The 24,931-nt window shown below is 45.7% G+C and overlaps 3 protein-coding genes across 4 annotated transcripts in view; all 3 read right to left on the bottom strand.

Annotated features, from left to right (window-relative positions):
- LOC116958761 (uncharacterized) overlaps positions 1-24,931 on the bottom strand; it is a 59,670-nt gene that overhangs the window by 26,054 nt on the left and 8,685 nt on the right. The gene's annotated exons all lie outside the window — the stretch shown is intronic.
- LOC142907737 (uncharacterized) lies at positions 2,696-8,857 on the bottom strand. Of its 2 annotated transcripts, XM_076057439.1 has the most exons (3): positions 8,769-8,857; positions 8,436-8,498; positions 2,696-5,851 (listed from the first exon to the last, which is right to left on the bottom strand). In XM_076057439.1, the coding sequence occupies exon 3, from the start codon at positions 5,821-5,823 to the stop codon at positions 4,531-4,533; it is 1,293 nt and encodes a 430-aa protein (XP_075913554.1). In that variant the 5' UTR covers positions 5,824-5,851; positions 8,436-8,498; positions 8,769-8,857; the 3' UTR covers positions 2,696-4,530. The 2 variants fall into 2 exon arrangements, with proteins under 2 accessions (XP_075913554.1, XP_075913555.1); XM_076057440.1 differs by lacking the exon at positions 8,436-8,498 and having other exon boundaries at positions 8,769-8,833.
- LOC142907738 (uncharacterized) lies at positions 15,061-21,586 on the bottom strand. The gene is made up of 3 exons (XM_076057441.1): positions 21,565-21,586; positions 19,474-19,547; positions 15,061-17,290 (listed from the first exon to the last, which is right to left on the bottom strand). Exon 3 carries the CDS (start codon positions 17,260-17,262, stop codon positions 16,267-16,269), a length of 996 nt encoding a protein of 331 aa, XP_075913556.1. The 5' UTR covers positions 17,263-17,290; positions 19,474-19,547; positions 21,565-21,586; the 3' UTR covers positions 15,061-16,266.

Genomic DNA, 24,931 nt, shown 5'->3' with positions numbered 1-24,931 from the left:
GTGGTGGAGGGTTATGACACATTTATAAATAAACGCGATCTAACCCAAAAACCTTTATTATGAATAATATTGGTCGTGAAAGCCTACGTGTTAAACACACTGTGTATATACTGTGTGTGTGTACACACTGTGTATGTACACTGTGTGTGTACACTGTGTGTGTACACTGTGTGTGTGTACACTGTGTATATGTACACTATGTGTGTGTACACTGTGTATGTACACTGTGGGGGCACAGACATCTCAGTCAGTCGACCAATGGCATCTTTTCATCATATTCTTGGTTCTTTCGGTAAAGTCACGTTGAAGGGAAAGAATAAAATAATAAAATATATAAAACAATAAAATTCTCACGACGTTTCGACTGTAACACAGTCATCATCAGGTGTGAAAAACTAACGGCAAGAAGCATTTGAAAGAAGCGGCGGTTTGTATTAAATTATTTATTTCCAAAAGTTGTCTATTTATTTACTTTTTTGAAACGGTGTTTGTACTTAATTATATTTTTTTAAAACGTTAGCACCACGGATAGCGATTTGACAGTTTAGAAGGACGAGTCCATCTATGTTCGGAAAAGAGGAGGGGGGAGAAGAAAATTTAATGTATGCTGTCTGAAAGCCACCGTAAGCGTGAACAATCAATTAAGACCCGAAATGGTTTATCAAATCCTTCCAATGATTGCTAAGCCAGAATCCATCTTCTCGGTTGAAATTGTTTCTGTGTTTGTATATGTGGATAGCCTCATGAACGAATCTCTCATGGTAGCCAGATGGCTTGCAAAGAACCTCTGTCTTGGAGAAGTCAATGTCATGTGAGCCTACTGATATATAACTGATTTGCCACGGCCGAGGTGTTGGTCCTACCGTGTTTAAGGTCTGCGTTGTGTTCACGAATGCGGTCCGAGACATGAACACAAAGCAGACCTTAAACACGGTAGGACCAACACCTTGGCCGTAGCAGATCACTGTTATAATTCAGTAGGCTCACATGACATTGACTTCTCCAAGACAGAGGTTATTTGCAAGCCATCGGGCTACCATGAGAGATTCGTTCATGAGGCTATCCACATATACAAACACAGAAACAATTTCAACCGAGAAGATGGATTCTGACTTAGCAATCATTGGAAGGATTTGATAAACCATTTCGGGTCTTAATTGATTGTTCACGCTTACGGTGGCTTTCAGACAGCATACGTTACATTTTCGTCTCCCCCCTCCTCTTTTCCGAACATAGATGGACTCGTCCTTCTAAACAAACTGTGAAATCGCTATCCGTGGTGCGAACGTTTTAAAAAAAAATTAATACAAACACCGTTTCAAAATAAATAAATAAAGACGTTTGAAAATAAATAAGTAAATACAAACCGCCACTTCTTTCAAATGCTTCTCGCCGTTGGTTTTTCACACCTGATGATGACTGTTTGTGTTAGTCGAAACGTTGTGAGAATTTAATTGTTTTATATATATTTTATTATTTTATTCTTTCCCTTCAATGTGACTTTACCGAAAGAACCAAGAATATGAATCAATGCAGTCACGAAAGCTTTAAATCAAAATCTTTTCATCAATTTATTATATTCCAAATTTAGATATTTTTATTGAACACATTATTTATTTTTTTGTCTATCTACGCGACTTTACCGAAAGAATCAAGAATATATAATCTGGATTTGAAGCTTTCGTGTCTGCAGGAATTCATACTCTTTGCTTCTTTCGGTAAAGTCACAGAGGTAGCAAAATAATAGATCACGACGTTTCGATCGCAACACAAGCGACCGCCATCAGGTGAAACAAACACAGCAGGATAACTGCTGACATACGAGATAGAGCTGCTGCAACAATAATTTATATCGGATTTTGTTGGGCTCAACCCAAGGGTAAGTGGGCGGAGCTGGAGAAGGAAGTTGTACGTAAATATAAATGTGAGAGATGAGCAAGTCAATGTGAGACGGTCCCAGCCAAGAATATAAATTTTCATCAGCTGCGCAACGCTGTGGAAGCTACCTGGCCTGTCGCTCCGCACGAAGCTGCGGGTCTCCTCAGCCACAGCCGTGCCCCCTTCTCTCGGCGTGCGAAGCGTGGAGCTGTGGGGGCTGACGCCCACCTCCTTGCTCCCCGTGAGCGGGCAGGGTCGCGACGTCCACCCCCTCCACTCCCCCCTCCTACTTGGCCACTTCTAGCCGGGCCCCCGCCGATCGAGTGATCGCCCCCCCCCGCACCAGCGCCCTCTCTGAGGGACATGGCTACGTGGCTGGCTCACCACCGCCCGGAGTAATCCCACACTCCCCACGTACACCACCACTAATGCGGAGGTGGCTGCGTGTCCACGCGTGCCCATGCACGTCGCCCACCACGGCTAGCGCTAAAAAATAACCGTATGCATATGCACACGCTCCTCCCCCCTCCTCGTGGCTTAGCCCTAATCTGCGTGCCTGCAATGCTGATGTAAACTGAAAAGAAACGGCGATGACCTGCGGCAGGACCCTGGGTGCACGTCTCGCTGTTAAGGCTATTTATCCTGTGTAAACGCGCCGCGAAAAGCGTATGCACGCGTAATGACGGTCGTATAGATGGCAATCTACGCGTACCTCACACACCAGCCCCGCGCTCGCTCTCACGCACCCCGCCCCACACGCAGTCGCTTCACTCAAAATCACAAACACCACGCCGAAGTTCACCCACACACAAAGAAATCATACTACACCGATCTTCTGAAGTTTATTAATGGCGCGTCTATAGTAAACCCAGTACGGCCCGGAGTAAATAGTTGTCGAGCAGCGCCTAGCCTATCCCTATTCAATCCCTGGGTGTACCCTCACCCTTCTTCTCACCTCGCAGACGTACTCACGGTGTCGCACGGACGCGGTGGGAGTCGGAGGGACGAGGGTACGAGAGGTCTCTGCCTGGGGTCGAGTTGTAGCATTACTCGCCAGCGTCCCTCAGATGCTGCAAGCGGCTGGGAGTCGGACAGGGCAGCTGAATGGCTGGAGAACTGCTTAACGTTTTTCCGCCCCTTCCATTTATGCCCTCGGAATCCAAAGATCCATGGTCACGTGGTGTTATCCTGTGGCCAATCGGGCGCCTACCTTTCGATTTTAAACCGATGCCCCGCCCCTACCTGGAGCGTTGCTTTCCAATTACGCCTCGATCCATTGTCTATGCACCCGTCCTCCCCACCCCGGACTCAACCGGTTTGATTGGGGTGGCCGTCCCGCGGAATACACAGCTGCAGTCAGTCCAGGAATTTCCCTCCCACCCCCTCGTCTACGCTGTCAGCCTAATATTTACTCCCCCTTGGCCCCTTCCCCGTGCTGTGTCTCATTGTGGTTAGCTCGGTGAGCTTCGTCGTGCCCATACAATTTTAAGCCAATTCACGGGGGCCGCAATGCAATTTGGCCTGGGGGGGGGGGGGGTCGGCCAATCTCCTGCAACTGTGAAACCGTGGGACATCCCTGCAAGGGGCCACTCGGGTAAAAACCCATGGTACCAGGTGTCCCCCCACGAGACCCTCCGTGAGTGCGTGTGTTTACGTGGAGGGGTGCGAGGGGGTGGCAGTGTCGGCGGAGTTGCTCCGTTGCTGTGGCACCACAGTTACTTCCAAAACACACACTTTGTCCTAACATCACTTATTCATTGTTTGACCCTTATAGACAAAATATTACATGTACGTACACAATCAGACAAGTATTCATTCTAAATTGAGTCATTTCAACAAAATTGTATTACTGCACTGAAATATGCTGCATCGTATTAACACAAAAATTCTTGCTGTGGTTTTCACACATGATGATGATTGCTTGTGTTGCAGTCGAAACGTCGTGAGAATTTTATTGTTTTATATTTGTATTATTTTATTGTTTCCCTTCTAGGTGACCTTACCGAAAGAACCAAGAATATGAATCCCTGCAGTCACGAAAGCTTTAAATCAAAACTTAACAAGCTATTAAAACATATACCGTCTGCTTAACAGCGTGTGTACAACATACTATTGCGCCAATCAAAACGAGTAGGCCATTGCATGTTGGTGTCTGGGTCAAAATTTAGCAAATTCTAAACATTACCTTCAAACTCCACAACTAAGAAACTACATCAATAATCGCCCCCTACTGACAGACTTTTGTCCACATGCAGGCCGGTGTAGGGCCACACAGGGGAAGCTGCTACTTGGTGATGCTCTTCGAGTGTCTGAGACAAGATACGATACAAAACTCGAATTTCCAAGGCAATAAATGCAATTATAACATAGTGAATGATTGGGAGCTTATTGGCTCTCGCTCCTGGTTAGAAATCTACGCAACCCACAGGTCCACAAAGACTGGCCGCTCTTAGCCTGCAGGTTGCACCTAGGAATTGAGTGTTCAACTTCTCATTCTTTTCATTAAAGGCCTGTGACAAAGTTGCATCTATTGGAGCGACATCGTCTCAAGCTTACACATCTACGGGGTCTCCATTTGACTTTGTATTGTCTCGGAGGAAGTCTACCCACACCTCCACTTCCACATACTTCTGGGAGTTGCCTCGCTCTGCCTCAGTCAGAATTCTCCTCCTGCTTCACGTTGCTTCCATCGATGTGAAGGTCCGATTTTGGAGTTGAATCTTCATCTTCATATTTTACCATCACTTCTTCGCATTTCACCATCACCTCTTCATATTTCACCTCGATACCTTTAAAAGTGTCCAAGCTGGGATTTTCTTCCGGTTCTTGTTTGATGAGGGATGGGCTCATTGCGGCACTTTGACTTTCACAAGCAGATTTCAGACTCCACTCCTTGTGGATCTTCTGATGCTTCTGTGTTCTCTGGTGTACATGAAGATTTGATGAATTTGAAAATGCCATCCCACACACACTGCACTTGAAGGGTTTCTTTCCCATGTGTGTTCTCTGGTGTTCTACAAGAGCAGATGAATGTACAAACGCCTTCCCACACACACTGCACTTTAAGGGTTTCTCTCCCATGTGTGATCTCTGGTGTGCTACAAGAGGATATGACTGTGTAAATGCCTTCCCACACACACTGCACTTGAAGGGTTTCTCTCCCGTGTGTGTTCTCTGGTGTGTTACAAGAGTAGATGAAAGGGCAAACGCCTTCCCACACACACTGCACTTGAAGGGTTTTTCTCCCGTGTGTGTTCTCTGGTGTGCTACAAGAGGAGATGACTGTGCAAACGACTTCCCACACACACTGCACTTGAAGGGTTTCTCCCCCGTGTGTGTTCTCTGGTGTGTTACAAGAGTTGATGAAAGTGCAAACGCCTTCCCACACACACTGCACTTGAAGGGTTTCTCCCCCGTGTGTGTTCTCTGGTGTGTTACAAGAGCAGATGAAAGTGCAAACGCCTTCCCACACACACTGCACTTGAAGGGTTTCTCCCCTGTGTGTCTTCTCTGGTGTGTTACAAGAGTATATGAATCTGAAAACGCGTTCCCGCACACACTGCACTTGAAGGGTTTCTCTCCTGTGTGTGTTCTCTGGTGTTTTTTAAGGTCAGATGACTGTGAAAATGCCTTCCAACACACATTGCACTTGAAGGGTTTCTCTCCTGTGTGTGTTCTCTGGTGTTTTTTAAGAGCAGATGACTGTGAAAATGCGTTCCCACATGCAGTGCACTTGAAGGGTTTCTCTCCTGTGTGTGTTCTCTGGTGTGTTATAAGAGCAGATGAATGTGCTAACGCTTTCCCACACACACTGCACTTGAAGGGTTTCTCTCCCGTGTGAGTTCTCTGGTGCTGTGTCAAATGTCCAGGACGATCCGTGCTGTATGCACACTGGTTGCATTGATGCCTTTTTGTACCAAGCTGTGCCGAGAGCCTTTGCTCCATCAGACCAATTCTGCAGAGGAAGCGACAGCTGCAGACAGAAATAAAGAATATCCACACCGTCTACACGTCAGTATCGAGGCACAGAGTAATGCATATATACAGTAACACGTGAGTTACACGTGTATACTTATTCATATATTCATAATAGTGAAAAAGTGTCCCAAATTCATCACACGGGCTGTTATGGCACACAGTGAGAGGGCAAATGGTCATGAACATGCCTGGAAGCCCTAGTGTCTTCAAAATGAATGTTAACCAAAAACTCCGAGCACACAATTTCGGCTGTCTGGCTACAAAAAGATTATTTATGAAAGCTAAATTCAGCTGACATAGCGAAGGGTGTTGAAAACGATACTATTTGTGTTATGCAGAAATGCATAAATTAATGTTCAATCGCAAATTAGAGGTGTGAAGCCAGGCTCAGATCTCCTTGAATGCTGGGATGAACAGATCCGACTTCATGTAGCATGTGTGTGCTGTGTTAACTTCCTGACTGTTTCCATTCTAACAAAGTGTTCCAGAGGAAAACAGAAAGCAACTACTGTTTTGATATAACCTCCGTGTTCAACAGAGTTAATAGACTTTACTGCAAACACATTTTACACTGTCACACACTGGCATGGTAAACAGGTGGTGGTGTTAATAAAGAATTAAAGCTTTCCTGACTACATAAATTACTCATTGTTTTTTTTCGGTAAAGTCACATATGTAGAAATACCATAAAATTATATTAAAATAAATCAATCACGACGTTTCGACCGCAACACAAGCGATCTTCATCAGGTGTAAAAAACAAATAGCACATAGGGTGACATCAACGCAACACAGAGAGTATTAAACTGCACGGAGGTAAATACAAGAAGATGAGACAAGAATTCAACAAAAGAAAAATTTACGTGATGCAAAACCAGTCGGCCAACGACACAGTTAGACACTTGCCTGGCAGACCACGAATTTCAGAAGTCATAAATTTCGTGTTCATCCTCTGGGTTGAACATACCAGCATAGACAGAGTGAACAAATACGAGGTACAAGAGAGCAGAAATACATATACAGGGACACAAGAGGTAAGAAGAGGAAAGACGGACAGAGAAGTAAGAAAAAAGGGGCCGGAGGGATGAACAGACAGAGGCTTAAAATAAGTAGTAGAAGTGGGGGCAGGGGCCGAAGAGGATGAACACGAAATTTAGCACTTCTGAAATTCGTGGTCAGCCAGGCAAGTGTCTGTGTCGTTGGCCGACTGGTTTTGCATCACGTAAATTTTTCTTAGGTTTGTTGAATTTTCGTCTCATCTTCTTGTTGTATTTACCTCCGTGCAGTTTAACGCTCTCTGTGTTGCGTTGATGTCACCCTATGTGCTATTTGTTTTTTACACCTGAAGATCGCTTGTGTTGCGGTCGAAACGTCCTGATTGATTTATTTTAATATAATTTTATGGTATTTCTACATACGTGACTTTACCGAAAAAAACAATGAGTGAGGTGGTGGTGTGTCCAGACCCATGCCTGGCCACCTTCATCCGCTCAGTATTAATGCTTCCTCACTCCACCAAGTAATTCATTGAGGATCAATCAACACAGCCGAGGCTGCGTGTCTCTCTCTTCCCGTGGTCGCGTGGATTTCCTTCCCGATCCCCCGGTTTCCCCTCCACATGTAGAGAGTGAACACCGCCAGGCGTCTAGAGTGAACACCACCACGCGTCTAGAGTGAACACCGCCACGCGTCCAGAGTGAACACCGCCACGCGTCTAGAGTGAACACCGCCACGCGGCTAGAGTGAACACCGCCACGCGTCTAGAGTGAACACCGCCACGCGTCTAGAGTGAACACCGCCACGCGTCTAGAGTGAACACCGCCACGCGTCCAGAGTGAACACCGCCACGCGTCTAGAGTGAACACCGCCACGCGTCTAGAGTGAACACCGCCACACGTCTAGAGTGAACACCACCACGCGTCTATAGTGAACACCACCACGCGTCTAGAGTGAACACCGCCACGCGTCCAGAGTGAACACCACCACACGTCTAGAGTGAACACCGCCACGCGTCCAGAGTGAACACCGCCACGCGTCCAGAGTGAACACCGCCACGCGTCTAGAGTGAACACCCCCACACGTCTAGAGTGAACACCGCCACGCGTCCAGAGTGAACACCGCCACGCGTCCAGAGTGAACACCGCCACGCGTCCAGAGTGAACACCGCCACGCGTCCAGAGTGAACACCGCCACGCGTCCAGAGTGAACACCGCCACGCGTCTAGAGTGAACACCGCCACGCGTCTAGAGTGAACACCGCCACGCGTCTAGAGTGAACACCGCCACGCGTCTAGAGTGAACACCGCCACACGTCTAGAGTGAACACCGCCACACGTCTAAAGTGAACACCGCCACGCGTCTAGAGTGAACACCGCCACGCGTCTAGAGTGAACACCGCCACACGTCTAGAGTGAACACCGCCACGCGTCTAGAGTGAACACCGCCACGCGTCTAGAGTGAACACCGCCACGCGTCTAGAGTGAACACCGCCACGCGTCTAGAGTGAACACCACCACGCGTCTAGAGTGAACACCGCCACGCATCTAGAGTGAACACCACCACGCTGTTGACAAGCCTCACCTTGTGTTGTGTGCAGGTCGCTTCTGAAAACAAGAGCGGTATAGCAGCTCAAGCGGGCTCGGCCTGGTAAAAAAATAAAATAAAATTTTTTCTGAATATTTAAAGTAAAACAAAGTTACAAAGTGACGAGCCGTGTGAAGACAAATTAAACTTAGGCGAGGGCAGGAGGCAAGGCCCCGCGTGGCTAGGCCCTGCGTTGTAAAGTTTCAACCTGGACATCGCCTCCATGCTCGCTGCTACTCAATTGACATCCCTACGAGAGAGATAAAGAGCGAGGCTCTACCTCGGTAAACAACAACCACCACCACCACAACCGCGATGAGAATTTCTCACCTCGGATTTCAGTGCACGGGCGGAGCAGCAGCTTCCTGTTATCTCGTGACGTCACGCGGCAGTAGGAGGTGACATGACGTCACTTGTGGGGAACGATAACACTCCCCTCCCGCAAAGAGCGGATCTATAACTTAAATAAATTATTTTAATGAGCCCGTCCCATACGTGGAGGGATGGGGCGTGGGTGCTAAACCCGTTGAAATAAATTCGCGACGGTTTTCACGAATATATTATGTTAATGAGCGGGCAGTCACAGAACAGAGGTGACGTCACGCTCAAGAGAGCGGTGGTCGGGGGTGGGTGACATGACGTCGCTAGCGAGGCTCACCTCCCCCTGGCGTTTGACGCCGATGAGGTCACGCTGAGCGGTGACGTCAGAGAGCGGGGTCAGAGTTCAAGTTTGTTGACAGAAGGGGAGCGGCAGTGACGTGGTGAGCGCTGCGCTCCGCACCCGACCAGCCGAGTTCCATTCCCGCTCGTGGCCAACACCGCCAGTGACGATTTTGTGAACCGGTCCTGAGCCTCCCCTACGTCGATTCAGCCTCAAACGAGTACCCGGTGCGGTGTGTAAACATCGCCACTAGGGAGACAAAGGCGGCCGGGCGTGGTGCTGGCCACCCACCCCCTCGTGTGCCGTCCCACCCTTAATAGGTGCTCGCTAACAGCACTTGCCCCTACAGTCTGTTAAGGCTATATGGGGTGTCTTTGTGTTAGGTGCTCACTAACAGCACTTGCCCCAACATTCTGTCCAGGCTATATGGGGGATCTTTGTCTTTGTGTGTTGGGAGCAAGTTTGAGTGGCTTGTAGCCGTGGGAGCTGAACATAGTTCATAGTTCATTTATTTGGTATAGCCCTGTGAGCCATTCGGCTCTTGAATCGGGTGCAACCGCAACAAACAAAAAACATGAACAAGAAAACATCTTAAAGTGATTATGTGACTGTGCAAACAGAAAATACAGGAAAAAAATATCAAAATATTCCTGAAATAGCACCGTACACCAACGCTGTGTGCAAAAATCCCAGTGGGATGCAAGTCAAATAACAACAACCACAAGACAACTAAGATTAAAGCCATCAGTCTAACTCCGTACTACAATAAACAAAAACATGGCCAAAACAAAAAAAAACTTTTCGAAATCAAAATAAAAGCCATAAATCCAATGTAATAGTGATCATAGGGACTGACCGAATTTTTTACAATAAATACATAAATACATTATAACACCAAAATCTAGAGCCATATTTTAGGCCACTGAATAGCAGTGGCAGCTAGGGTTGTACAACTCTAGAGCAGTTTTGAGTGAAGATCTCATAGGTAGTGATTCAAGTTGCAGTTTATTGGCAATAGCATTCCAGACCCTGGGGGCATCAATAGCAAAGGCCCTTCCTCCAGTTTTTGTACGGCAATAGGGAATGTGAAGCTGGTAAATGAGCGAAGACCTGAGGTCAAATTTGTTCTTTGAAACAGGAGATCCAGTAGGTAGTCTGCGGAATTTTTTGTAAGTACATCGTGAATAAATAAGATCTGGTGCACAAGCCGTCGAACATTAAGAGATGTTAAGTTTGACCCAATGTAGAGATCACAGTGGTGAGTCCTATATGGGCATTTCAATGCAAATCTTAAGGCCGAGTGATAGATGGAATCAAGCTTCTTCAGTACAGTACTTGGGGCTGATTTATACACGATGTCACAGTAGTCAAGTAGAGGCAGTATGGTAGCTTTTATCAATTCCAAACGGAACATTGGGGGGAAGCAGTGCTTGTGTCGATACAGAAAACCAATTTTTATTTTTGTCTTTTTACCAATATAATCAATGTGATCTTCAAAACTAAGTTTTGAATCCAGGATGACCCCAAGATACTTATAGATCTTGACTTGCTCTATTTGATAATTATTCAAGGAATGTAATTGGGGAAAAATAACTTCCTGCTTTAGTCCCGGAGAGAAGCATAGCACCTTGGTTTTGGAGGTATTCAGGACTAGTTTAAGAGAAACTAGCTGATGTTGTAGTTTGTTGAAATCACCCTGGAGCTTAGCAATCACGTCATCCGGAGAGCGGCCAGCAGTAATCAGTATCGTGTCATCTGCAAAAAGATTTACCCTGGAATGATCCAGTTCAGTGCCCAAGTCATTGACATGAAGAGAGAACAAGAGGGGGCCGAGGATGGAACCCTGTGGAACCCCTTTTGTTATCTTAACACTGTTTGACCTCCAACCATCTGTGAATACAGTTTGGGTGCGAGAAAAGAGGTAATTTTTTAACCATTGTACTGTGTTCTCGGAAAAACCGAGGCAACTTAGTTACTAAGCAGGGTGTTGTGGTCAACTATATCAAAAGCTTTGGACAGGTCAAGAAAAAGACAGGCACAGTACTGCTTATTATCAAGGCTATTGTAAATTTGATTCAAAGAGTCTAATGCAGCAGATGTGGTGCTGTATTTTTTCCAGAACCCAGATTGTTTTAGATGTAGTAGATTGTTGGTGGACAGGAAACTGCTAATTTGGTAGTTCAATAATTTTTCAAAAATTTTCATCAATGGGGACAGAATTGAGATAGGTCGGTAGTTATTGGGATCATCTTTAGGGCCCCCTTTGTGAAGTGGACGGACATAGGAATATTCTTAGTTTTTTCGGTAAAGTCACGTTGAAGAGAAACAACAAAATAATAAAATATATAAAACAATAAAAAACTCTCACGACGTTTCGACCATAACTCAAACGGTCGTCTTCAGGTGTGTTGGTTCGCATAAATTTATTTTTAAACGGCGTTTATTTTATCATTTTATTATTTTGTTGTTTCTCTTCAACGTGACTTTACCGAAAAAACAAAGAATATGAATTACTGCAGTCACGAAAGCTTTAAATCAAAGGACATAGGAATGTTTCCATTCTAGAGGAACTGATGCTTCTTTGATGGACAGGTTGAAAATATGGGCTATAGGTTTGTATATTAGGTGACCAACAGTTAGTAGAGCAAAGACGGGAAAACTATCTGCTCCGGTAGAGGAGGACCCTTTGAGGTAGGACAGTTGTTTCAGAACATTACTTTCGTGGATTGGTTGGAAACTAAATTCGTTTAATGTTTGGACAGGGGTGTAGGAATTTGCAGGAGCAGGGGTGACTCCCAATACATTATCAAAAAGATTACCAGCTTCAGAAAAATGAAGGTTAAAATTGTCAACTATTTTTTTGGGATCTGAAAAATATTCCCCCATTTCGGTGAAGCTCAACAGGCAGATTTTCTGTTTTGGATGCCTTTTCGATAGATTTGATTGTTTTCAAAAAAATCCTGGCATTTCCATGTGATTCCAGGAGAGTGGAGGAAAAATAGGCATTTTTTGCATGCCGTATTTTTTTTACGCATCTATTCCTTATAATCCTGTATTCTAGCCAGTCATTTACCAAATTACTTTTCTGAGCACATGCCCAAGCCTTGTCCCTAGTTTTCATGAGCTTTTTAATCAAAGGATCATACCATGGTGGGCGGTTGCCTTTAGTTTAAAATCTAACCAACGGAGCATGTTTGTTAAGAATTTGGAGAAACGTGTACCTGAAAGTCTCCCAAGCCGTAGTCAGGTTGGGGATATCACAGACCTTATCAATATCCGAGTGAAGCACATCATTTGTAAATGCCTGAGTGCTGAAGTGCCTCAAAGAGTGCTTCTCAACAATTTTAGGGGGGGCTTTGGGTCTGGCTGATGATCTCACACAAAAAATGAAGGAGTGATCACTAAGGTTATTACCCAGAACACCAGTCAGTGCGATATTGTGAGGGGCATTTGTCAATAGGACGTCAAGCAGAGTTGACTGTCCCGGATTTTTTAGGTTGGGTCTTGTGGGGACATTTATTAATTGAAACAAGTTAAATTCATCTGTAAAATTTGTGGCCACGGCCGGCGGGTTTAGCCAATTCCAATTTAGATCACCCACTAAAATTATTTCACCTTTAGGGAGGCCCCCAAAAAGCTCTCTCAGTGCCGATGCAGCTTCAACATCCTTCCCACAAGGCGGTCTATAGCAGCACACTACCAATAACTGTTGATTATTTGGGAGAGTTATTCTGAGAGCCAGACCTTCAAAGCAACATTTTTTAAACAAGGAGTGAGCTGGTGAACATGCAATAGTGTTACGAACATAGATGGCAATTCCACCTCCTTTAGATCCTCGGTCAAGCTGAAAAAGGTTGTAGTTTTCAATTGTAATCTGCAAGTCATTGAGGGCAGGAGTGAGAAATGTTTCTGTTAGGCAAAAAATGTCCGGATCAAGATTTGCCACTTCTAGTTTTAGTTGACTTAATTTAATCACAAGCCCTCTGATGTTGACATGTAGAACACCAACACCTTTCCTGCCAGAAAAATCTACAGAATTATACGAGCTCTTTTCATTTGGGCCAGGATGAAGCTCAATACCACCCAGGAATAAGAAAAGTAGAATTAACAGTTTGCATAAGTATTTTCTGTGAAAGGATGAAGAGCGGCGAACCTTGGACGAATAACAGCAGCTCGCAGATCGTGTTATTTTTAAGAGCAGAATTAAGTTTGGAAGGAGTGCTGGTGAAGTAATGGGACAAAGATAGCGTTTAAAAGGATACAATGATGGAGTGTAGAAGTGTCTATGAACTGTTTCATTTGCAGGTGTAGTGGCAAATCGAGCAACAAGTATTGACGCAAAATAACGAGGGTAGCCGTTTGTAGAGTTGAGTGTGGCACTAGATATGCCCGGGAGGGACAGCAGTAGGACACAAAGCAGGAGAATTGCCATCTCTAAAATATCCAGGGTATACACAGATTTACACACAAGTGGAATAGAAAAATATATATTTAAATATATATGAACGGGCGCCTGCTGCTACTGATAGTCGTTGACTACGGTTGGACAGACACTGATAGACAGACACAGACAAGAGGAAGACAGAGAAAGATAGACAGAGGCAGAGAGAGAGAGACACAGAGGCGAACAGAGACACAGACGGACAGAGAGATGTTGAATCTAAAACAATTAACTCGCTCCATTGAAAGAGATTCCTCCATCTTTGCCCATCCCCGAAAATCGTTCTAGTTTCTATTTATTACATTGTGTGTGGTGTGTACGTGTGTAGTGGCCTTATTGACGTCGGAGACTGTTCTTTGGAGGCTACACTTATTTATTACAGACACTTCAATTAGAGTGGCAAATCTGATACTTGAAGAGGTAACGGCCTCTTCACCCATACTCTATAGAGGGAACATTTCCCGAGCTTTAGCCCACGCCAGCTCCCTGCTTCCCTCTATCCTGGTCCTCTCTTAAGAGGCTATCTGACCTGGCCCAGCTTCGGCGCAGGTCCCGATCACCAGCCACACGAGTCCGGCCCTCAGAAGGACATCGGCCCTCGCGGCTCTGGTGTCGCACCCTGGCTTGCTTTGCCCGGCCCTCAAAAGGACAGTGGGTCCAAAGGAGTTCCAGGGTCTAGCTAGTCGATCTTCTTTCTTCACTGGCTCTTCACCTTGCTTGAGTCGATCTCCCTCTCAGCTCTCCGGGTCCCATCTTTAATACTGTCCCTCTCTGAGGGGTGGGGCTGGGAGGGATCACAGCGTCCCCCACAGCCCCCCAGGGTGGTGGCCGTTGCGGACGTTTGTGGCCACCGCCCTACGACCACGTGTCACCCTCCCGTAACACCTCTACACGTGTAAGTAATGTGGGATATCGATGTACACAGCTATGAACAAGTTCAACAGACAAGACATCTTTCATACTCTTTGCTTCTTTGAGTAAAGTCACGTAGGTATAAAAGAAAATAATAAATAAATCACTACGTTTCGATCGCAACACAAGCGGTCATCCTCAGACGAAAACATCCAGACATTGTCACGGCAATAACGTGAGCTACGGCACGTGACAAAGATAAGGTGCCCCCCCCCCCCCCCGTGGCTCGCCCCGCTCAGCTGAGCATTGCTTTAATGCAGTGGGCTCACGCAAAATTTATTTCTGTAAGACGAAGGTACTTTGAAAACCCACTGGCTAAACGCTTTTAAATAAGCGCACTTCATCTATCTGCAATGGACGCTGCATTTTCCATCGTTTTCATGCAGAGGGCGCTGCAAACCTATCCACCGCCTGCATAAACGACGGAGGCGCAGGGACAGACGTTCGATCACGATGGAATCGATCTGCAGACGGCGGTCTTCTCGCACGGCCAGCTCTAGTGTCGTCTCATCTCGATCCCGCGATCCCAACCAGGTGAAAGTCCGCATCGAACCGAATCCCCGGCGAGGCCATCTACTTAACGACGAGAGAATTCACATGAAATATCGTTTTCAATGAATAAGCTTTTAATGAAGAAATACAATTATCTAATTCAAAACATAATACAATTCACAGTTGTTTCATTTTCAAACTTCAAAACGGAGCATCGGGAGCTTGCGTGAATGCGTCGTTCGTGTCCAATTTTTTTCGTGACTTTCCTGGCCCAAGGCCGTAAATGGTTGTGAGGGGCACCGCAGGCGGTCAGGCTTGCTTCAAGCCATGGTTGTGAACATGCAGTCGTTAATCAGCAAGGATCATTTCTTGTTCTAATTCGACAAAATCTACATCAACACGTAATACAAAATTATAATTAGTGTTGTAGAGAATGTATCCCCTCTACGTGTAACTTTTGAGTGGTATGCCTTGTAACTGATGAATGATCCGAGTGTGCTCCATATTTCAAAGACAATGAGTTGCTCCAGAAGGAGATGCTTCCTGAAAACACAAAAATACCCTTTGACCTATATCACAAGAACAATGAGTCTCACCTGAGTTATCTGTACAGGTTACTTCCAAAACACATTTCGTCCTAACATCACTTATTCAATGTTTGACCCTTATAGACAAAATGTTGCATGTACGCACACAATCGGACAAGTATTCATTCTAAAATATTGACAGGCATATTAATAAAATTGAATTACTGCACTGAAATATACTGCATCAGGTTACATCTCATTAACAAGCTATTTAAAAAAAAACTATGCACCGTCTGCTTAACAGTGTATGTACAACATACTATTGCGCCATTCAAAATGAGTAGGCCATTGCATGTTGGTGTCACGGTCAAAATTGAGCAAATTCCAAAGATTACCTACAAACTCCACAACTAAGATGGCACGTCAATGATCGCCCCCTACTGACAGGCTCTTGTCCACATGCAGGCTGGTGCAGGGCCACCACCTTGTGCCACACAGGGGCAGCTGCTACTTGGGGGTGCTCTTCGAGTGTTTGAAACGAGATACGACGCAAAACTACGAATTGCCAAGGCGATTAAGCAAGCACCATATAATTGCAATTATTATAACATAGTCAACGCTTGGGGGCTTATTGGCTCTCGCTCCTGGCTAGAGATCTACCTAACCCACAGGTCAACAAAGACTGGCCGCTCTTACCCTGCAGGTTGGTCCTAGGAATTGAGTGTTCAACTTCACATTCTTGTCATTAAAGGCCTGTGACAAAGGTGCATCTATTGGAGCAACATTGTCTCTGGCTTACACATCTACCGGGTCTCCATTTGACTTCGTATTGCCTCGGAGGAAGTCCACCCACACCTCCACTTCCACAAACTGTTGGGAGTTGCCTCGCTCTGCCTCACAATCAGAATTCTCCTCCTGCTTCACGTTGCCTCCATCGATGTGAAGGTCCGATTTTGGAATTGAATCTTTATCTTCACATTTTACCTTCACTTCCTCGCTCTTCACCATCACTTCTTCACATTTCACCTTCACCTCTTCGCTCTTCACCATCACTTCTTCACATGTGACCTTCACTTCTTCACTCTTCACTATCACTTCTTCACATTTGACCTTCACGTCTTCATATTTCACCTCGATACCTTTACAAGTGTCCAAGCTGGGATTTTCTTCCGGTTCTTGTTTCATGAGGGATGGTCTCATTGCGGCACTTTGACTTTCACAAGCTGATTTCAGACTCCACTCCTTGTGGATCTTCTGATGCTTGTGAGTTCTCTGGTGTCTTTGAAGATGTGGTGAATGTGCAAACGCCTTCCCACACACACTGCACTTGAAGGGTTTCTCTCCCGTGTGAGTTCTCTGGTGTTTTTTAAGAGCAGATGACTGTGAAAACGCCTTCCCACACACACCGCACTTGAAAGGTTTCTCTCCCGTGTGTGTTCTCTGGTGTGTTACAAGAGGAGATGAATGTGAAAACGCCTTCCTACACACACTGCACTTGAAGGGTTTCTCTCCTGTGTGTGTTCTCTGATGTGTTACAAGAGTAGATAACTGTGCAAACGCCTTCCCACACACACTGCACTTGAAGGGTTTCTCTCCTGTGTGTATTCTCTGGTGTGTTACAAGAGCAAATGAATGTGCAAACGCCTTCCCACACACACTGCACTTGAAGGGTTTCTCTCCTGTGTGTGTTCTCTGGTGCAAGGTCAAATGTGCAGGACGATCCGTGCTGTATGCACACCGGTCGCATTGTTGCCTTGTCGTACCGAGCTGCGCCGAGAGCCTTTGCTCCATCAGACCAATTCTGCAGAGGAAGCGACAGCTGCAGACAGAAATAAAGAATATCCACACCATCTACATGTCAGTATCGAGGCACAGAGGAATGCATATATACAGTAACACGTGAGTTACACGTGTATACGTATTCGTATATTCATAATATAGTGAAAAAGTTTCCCAAATTCATCACAGTGGCTGTTATGGCACACAATGAGAGGGTGAATTGTCCCAAACGTGCCTGGAAGCCCTGGTATCTTCAAAATTAATGTTAACCCAAAACCCCGAGCACACAATATCGGCTGTCTGGCTTCAAAAGGAATATTTATGAAAGCTAAATTCAGCTGACATAGCAAAGGGTTTGGAAAAGAATACTATTTGTGTTATGCATGAATGAATACATTAATGTTCAATCACAACTTAGAGGTGTAAAGCCAGGCACAGATGTCCTTGAATGCTGGGATGAGCAGTTCCGACTTCAGCTGCACGTGTGCTGTGATAACTTCTCGACTCCATTCTTACAAAGAGTTCCAGATAAAAACAAAAATAAACTCTTTTAATATAACCTCCGTGCTCAATAGAGTTAATAGACTTTACTGCAAATACAAACTTGACCCTGTCACACACTCAGAGGTGGAGCCAGGATTTTCAGGTAGGAGGGGCAACCCCTTCAGCAATGAAAAATGATACGAGTTGTTAGTAAGGAGCTGTTAGTAAGGAGTTGTTAGTAAGGAGTTGTTAGTAAGTAAGGAATTGTTAGTAAGGAGTTGTTGGTAAGGAGTTGTTAGTAAGGACTTGTCCCTTGCTTTTTATTCGACGCGTGTGATCAGCATCGTGCTCGCTGAAGGTGTTTGCCATCAGGGAAGTCGTGTACTATATAAGCAACTACGCACAATTCTGTGAGTCGCTTGTAACAGCTTTGCCATTACTTATTGCCAATAATGGACTCGGACTGTTGTCCTCTCATAGAGTCCCTGGCACGTAATAATATGCCACACGGTGGCAGTGGGAGGGGGGGTCACAAAATGCCGATTTATCTATATATATAAAAGGGAAATGTGTGGATACGTGTGTCTGTTCGAAATGTTTAGCATACTTCCCAACATGCTACACACTTGAAATTTGGCATGTGGGTAGGTTCCATACTGTACACAATGTATTTTGGGGGGGTGGGAAATGACTATGGAATGTGTGGCATCAACCCGCAACACACCTGAGTAAAGCGCTCTGCAATGCTTACCCCTACCATATGGCTCTTCGCGTGCCGTACTTCTCGAGCTGTAAACAGTGTGCCGGGAGATTTTAGGTGGCGCGTCGCTCCTGGCCGGTGAAGCCATTGGTTTCTCAGAGTTTCGATACATATCCGTGCGAAGAACGGGTACAATGGCTATATTAAATATAAAGCAGAAATAGCATCTGTTTGTGTGGAGCACCAAAAACTCTCCAACGCTGAGCTCTGGCGACATGAAAATTTCACAGCTTATGCTGTCTGGAATTTCTAAGTGAACACGACTATTTTCAGCTCGCCACGTCATTCCCTTCCAGAGTGGCCACAATCGACCTTACGTAGAAGTGGGTTAAGGTTGAATTTCCTTGAGTGAAAACATCCGATATAGGTAACTTTATTTGTTTCAGCTTTTTTATTTCTTGCAAGCATCAATTATTTTCAGGCATTTCCAGTGAAAGATAAGGGAATATGAAATTTGAAATGCATCCAAGACGAGAATCCAGGTCTGGGCGAAGCCGGGTAGTGAAGCTAGTTACTAATAAACCCCAATGATCCTATCAAAATGAGGGATTTCTATCGGATCGTTGAGGGGCACGTGCCATCCCACCCCCACTGGCTCCACCACTGTCACACACTGGCATGGTTCACAGGTGGTGGTGTGTCCAGACCCACGCCTGGCCACCGTCACCTGCTCAGTATTAATGGTTCCTCACTCCACCAAGTAATTCATTGAGGATCAATCAACACAGCCGAGGGTGTGTGTCTCTCTCTCTCCCCGTGGTCGCGTGGATTTCCTTCCCGATACCCGGGTTTCCCCTCCACATGTAGAGTGTGAACACCACCACGCATCTAGAGTGAATACCACCACACATCTAGAGTGAATACCACCACGCGTCTAGAGTGAACAGCGCCACGCATCTAGAGTGAACACCGCCACGCGTCCAGAGTGAACACCGCCACGCGTCTAGAGTGAACACCACCACACTGTTGACAAGCCCCACCTTGTTGTTATTGTTGTTGTGGGCAGGTTGCTTCTGTAAACAAGAGCGGTACAGCAGCTCAACGCGGGCGTGGCCTGGTAAAAAAATAAAAAAACTGTGAATATTTAAAACAAAACAAAGTTACAGAGTAGCGAGGCAGGTGAAGAGAAATTAAAACTTAAGCAAGATACTCTTAGGTTATTTCGGTAAAGTCACGTAGAAAAAATAAAGAAATGAAATAATAGTCTCAGTTTCATTTATTTGGTATAGCCCTGTGAGCCATTCGGCTCTTGAATCGGGTGCAACCGCAACAAACAAAACATGAACAAGAAAACATCTTAAAGTGACTGTGACTGTGCAAACAGAAAATCCAGGGGAAAACAGCAAAATATTCCACAAAAAGCACCGTACACCATCGCTGTATGCAAATAGCATACGACGTTTCGATTGCAACACAAGCAATCATCATCAGGTGCAAGTGATAGAGAAAACAAACCTAGTAAATTTAGAAACGTAATGCAATACAACACAGAGAGTCGGCTAACGTAACAGTCAACACCCCACCTGGTTGATAACGTTCTTCCAAAGATTGCTCAATTTGAGAGACAAAACACAGACACGGAGACACATAGACAGAGAGAGATAACACAGAGACACACAGAGAGAGCTACACGCATAGGCACACAGCGAAACAACGCCTCTGTGTCGAGGCCTTAAATAGAGAGGGGGGGTAGAGAAATTAGCAAGTCAATGCAAGACCGTAGCCATGGAGTCAACATTGGGAGGGACCAAATCTTCCAGGGGGTTTGGGAACCCCCCCCAGAAAAAAATTAAATTTGAAAACTTATTTCCTGCCATTTCCTGCATAAAATATTAACACATTTCACTAACACATGGGATGGATTTTGTATTATTTGATACAATGTCTAATATTGTATTGTATTACATTGCTCTGTTTTTACTTGTTTTACCTTTTCTTGTTCCATAGTATGTAATGGCAGAGATTAGGGATTCATAAATTACAACGCAATCATATAAACAGAAATCTATGCATTGTTATATGAAGACAAGTCCAGATTTTGTGGCCAAGGTTTAGCAAATTGTTGTTTTTATTAACATAGCATAGCAATTATTTAGAAAACATTTTTATAGCAATATTATATATTGCTATATAATATATAATAAAATGTCCCCTCCCCAATATGAGCATATTTGATCATTGAGAGGGTTGTGTCCCCCAATATATATAATTATTATAATATATTATAATTACGGCCTTGTGTCAATGAGAGATTTGAAGCTTTGGTAACTGCAGTAAAAAATAATAAAACGAGCACACACACACAGAGAAAGCACACTTAATAAAACTGAGTACAATTAGGAAATGTAATGCAACACAGAGTCGGTCAACACACAAGTAACGCATAGCCTGGTTGATAACTTTCTTACAAAGATTGCTCAACTAAGCAAGAGAATTGAAGCAAACGCGATCAGGCGAGGGCAGGAGGCAAGGCCCCGCGTGGCTAGGCCCCGCGTTGTAAAGTTCCAACCTGGACATCGCTTCCATGCTCGCTGCTACTCAATTGACATCCCTACGAGAGACCTTTGAATCCTTTATTACCCAGCAGCAAATGCTCTGGTGGTTTCAGTTTTCACACAGCGAGTCTCCAATACACAGATTCCAATACACAAGGTCCGTGTGCGTACCCTCACGCGAGCCGTCAACAACAGCCACAGTCAGAAAAAACCGCGTCACCATCAACGCAAGCGTGCATTTCGTTACAAAAGGAAAAAATGGTATCGTAATGACACTAAAATGGGTAACAGAAAAAAAAATCCGTGGCCAGGTGCGTACCACGCACCGCCACCAGACACTGGTGAGCCCAGCCACCAACCCAGAGACAGGCCCTCGCGCGTCATCGCGTGCGCAGCAAAGGAAACCGATACAGCTGCTCGTCACCAGCACGGACAAGTGCAAAGAAAACCACTTCACTCCGGGAGAGGTGGGAAAAACCCAACCACCCCGGGTCCGGAATCCAACACCCGCACTGCACAGGGGGGGGGGGGGTCCCCTGCCCGCACGTGAGTGCGGGAGAGAGAGCGAGGCTCTACCTCTGTAAACAACAACAACCACCACCACAACAACCACAACCACCACAACCGCGATGAGAATTTCTCACCTCGGATTTCAGTTCACGCGCGGAGCGACAGATTCGTTACCTCGTGACGTCACGCGGCAGCCGTAGGTGACATGACGTCACTTGCGGGGAACAAGACACTCCCCTCCCACAATGAGGGGCTCTGTAACTTAAATAATTTATGTTAATGAGCCTGGCCCATAAGTGGAGGGATGGGGCATGGGTGCCGAACTCGTCGCAATAAACTCACGACGGCTTTCACGAATACATTATGTTAATGAGCCTCCAGTCACCGTGAGTAGCTTTGCCCAAATAAGGATTGGCACTGGAACAGATATCGGCAGGGGCCGAGCGGAGGTGACGTCACGCTCAAGAGATCGGTGGTCGGGGTGGGGTAAATACCTTGGTGACATGACGTCACTAGCGAGGTACACCTCGCCCTGGCGTTTCAAGCCGATGAGGTAATGCTGAGGGGTGACGTCACAGAGCGGTGTTAGAGTTTAAGTTGATTTAGATTCATTTTCCATTGCTCCCTCCCTTGAACAGAGACCCCTTGGGTGTGTGAGCTCAGCAACAACAACGTGGACATTATTGTGTACAATAATGTGTGTGTATGTACAAAGTGTGTGTGTACACTGTGTGTGTACACTGTGTGTGTACACTGTGTGTGTGTAAACACTGTGTGTATGTAAACACTGTGTGTACACCGTGTGTGTACGTGTACACACTGTGTGTGTGTACACTACTGTGTGTACACTGTGTGTGTGTAAACACTGTGTGTACACTGTGTGTGTAAACACTGTGTGTACACTGTGTGTGTACGTATACACACTGTGTGTGTGGGGGCCAAGGGTCCACGCAGATTGAGGCAAGCCGAGTGGAGGCGCATTCTATTGTGACTTAAAACTTTCGTGACTGCAGGAATTAATATTCTTGGTTCTTTCGGTAAATTTCGATTTAAAGCTTTCGTGACTGCAAGGATTCATCTTCTTTCGTTATTTTGATTAAGTCACGTAGAATGAGAATAAAGCAATAAAATAACAATAAAATTCTCACGACGTTTCGGCCACAACGCAAGCGGCCGTCTTCAGGTGAAAGGAACAGACCTGTCGGGACGACAGGTCTGTTGAAGCTCTGACGACAGGTCTGTTGAACCTCTGACGACAGGTCTGTTGAAGCTCTGACGACAGGTCTGTTGAAGCTCTGACGATAGGTCTGTTGAAGCTCTGGCGACAGGTCTGTTGAAGCTCTGACGACAGGTCTGTTGAAGCTCTGACGACAGGTCTGTTGATGCTCTGACGACAGGTCTGTTGAAGCTCTGACGTCAGGTCTGTTGAAGCTCTGACGACAGGTCTGTTGAAGCTCTGACGACAGGTCTGTTGAAGCTCTGACGACAGGTCTGTTGAAGCTCTGACGTCAGGTCTGTTGAAGCTCTGACGACAGGTCTGTTGAAGCTCTGACGACAGGTCTGTTGAAGCTCTGACGACAGGTCTGTTGAATCTCTGACGTCCCGACAGGTCTGTTCCTTTCACCTGAAGACGGCCGCTTGCGTTGTGGCTGAAACGTCGTGAGAATTTTATTGTGTTATTTTATTGTTTTATTCTCATTCTTTCGGTAAAGTCACGTAAATTAAAAAAAGGTTACATTAAAGGAAAAAATAGTAATATAATAACAATTTAAAAAATAAAAAATATTTTTATTCTTGTTTTCTATTTACGTAACGTTACCGAAAGAACCAAGAATATGGTAGCACATTCTCTATTTATTGCAGAGGTTCAAGGTTCAAATCCGACAGGCACACCTGGCTACCCCAGTAACATTCACCACAATATGCACAGTCTGCTTCACGGCAGCTGTAAAACATAGCGTTGTGTCATTCACAACGCACAGGTCATTGCATGTTGGTGTCACGGTCAAAATTGTGGCAATTCCAAACAATATCCAGAAACTACACAAGGGAGATGGCGCGTCAATGATCGCCCCCTACCGACAGACTCATGTCCACGTGCAGGCCGGTGCAGGGCCACCTTGTGCCACACAGGGGCAGCTGCCACCTAGGGAGGGGTCCTTCGATTGTTTGAGATGAGATTCGATACGAGACACCGAGTTGCCGAGGCAGTTAGGCAAGCGACTTATGAGTGCAAATATGATGTTGGTAACGTAGTGAACGCTTGGGAGCTTCATTGTCTCTCGCTCCTGCTGACAGATGTACCCAGCCCATAGCTCCACAGATACCAGCCGCTCCTACTGTGCAGGTTCGGCTACGTACGGTGCGAAAGAAGTTCCAGATACACACAGAGACTCACACAGAGACCCACAGATTAGCATGGTTGGCTACGTATGGTGCGAAACAAGTTCAACGTGCACACAGAGACTCGGAGCAAGTTTGAGTCGCGTGTAGTCGTGGGCCATGAAAGTTGAACGGGCGCATGTTGCTACTGAGAGCAGTTGAATACGGTTGGAAAGACGCTGATAGAGACACACACAGAGACTGACAAGAGAGAGGTGGACAGACACAGACAAGAGGGAGACAGAAAGAAAGATACAGAGACGACAGAGACACAGTCAGTGAGAGAGAGACACAGAGGGGAACAGAGACACAGACGGACAGAGAGATGTTGAATCGAACAAACTTAACTCGCTCCATTGATGGAGATTCCTCAATCTTTGCCCATCCCCGGAATTAAGTCGTTCTAGTTTCTGTTTATTTCATTGTGTGTGGGGTGTACGTGAAAGCAATGTGGGATATCGATGTACACAGATATGAACAAGATCAGCAGACAAGACGTCTTTCATACTATTTGGTGCTTTCAGTAAAGTCACGCAGGTAGAAAAAATAAATTAAAAAACATAAATCACGTTTCGATCGCAACACGAGCGGTCATCCTCAGGCGAAAACATCCAGACATTGTCGCGTCAGAAGTAACGTGAGCTACGGCACGTGACGAAGATAAGGTGACCCCCCCCCCCCCCCCCGTGGCTCGCCCCGCTTAGCTGAGCATCGTTTTAATGCGGTGGGCTCACGTGAAATTGATTTCTCTAAAACGAAGGTACTTTGAAAACCCACTGGCTATTCTCTTTTATATAAGTGTTGTGTCCTTAACTAACCACACGGAGACGTCTGGTTGGGGCAACGCGTTTATTATAACTCTTTCGAACTCGGCTCTACACACTACTGTAACACGAAGGGGTACGGCCCCTTCCACCCGATAGCCTCCGGGAGAGACAGCCTCCCTTCTATCGCAGCCTGCACACTCCGGGCTCTGCTACCCACGGGTCCCTTAGCCCGGCGTTAAGGGAAGACTGGACGACCCGTCCCAGCCAGGGTACGGGAGCTCACC

Source organism: Petromyzon marinus, chromosome 82, assembly GCF_048934315.1.
Source record: "Petromyzon marinus isolate PM22_M1 ecotype Great Lakes invasive population chromosome 82, UKy_Petmar_22M1.pri1.0, whole genome shotgun sequence".
NCBI lineage: Eukaryota > Metazoa > Chordata > Hyperoartia > Petromyzontiformes > Petromyzontidae > Petromyzon > Petromyzon marinus.
Note: the sequence above shows the minus strand (reverse complement) of the source record. Positions and strands in the feature narration are given on the sequence as shown.

Excerpts from the sequence above, each read along its gene's own strand:
- LOC142907738 (XM_076057441.1), bottom strand. The coding sequence starts at position 17,262 with ATGGAGCAAAGGCTCTCGGCGCAGCTCGGTACGACAAGGCAACAATGC.
- LOC142907737 (XM_076057439.1), bottom strand. The coding sequence starts at position 5,823 with ATGGAGCAAAGGCTCTCGGCACAGCTTGGTACAAAAAGGCATCAATGC.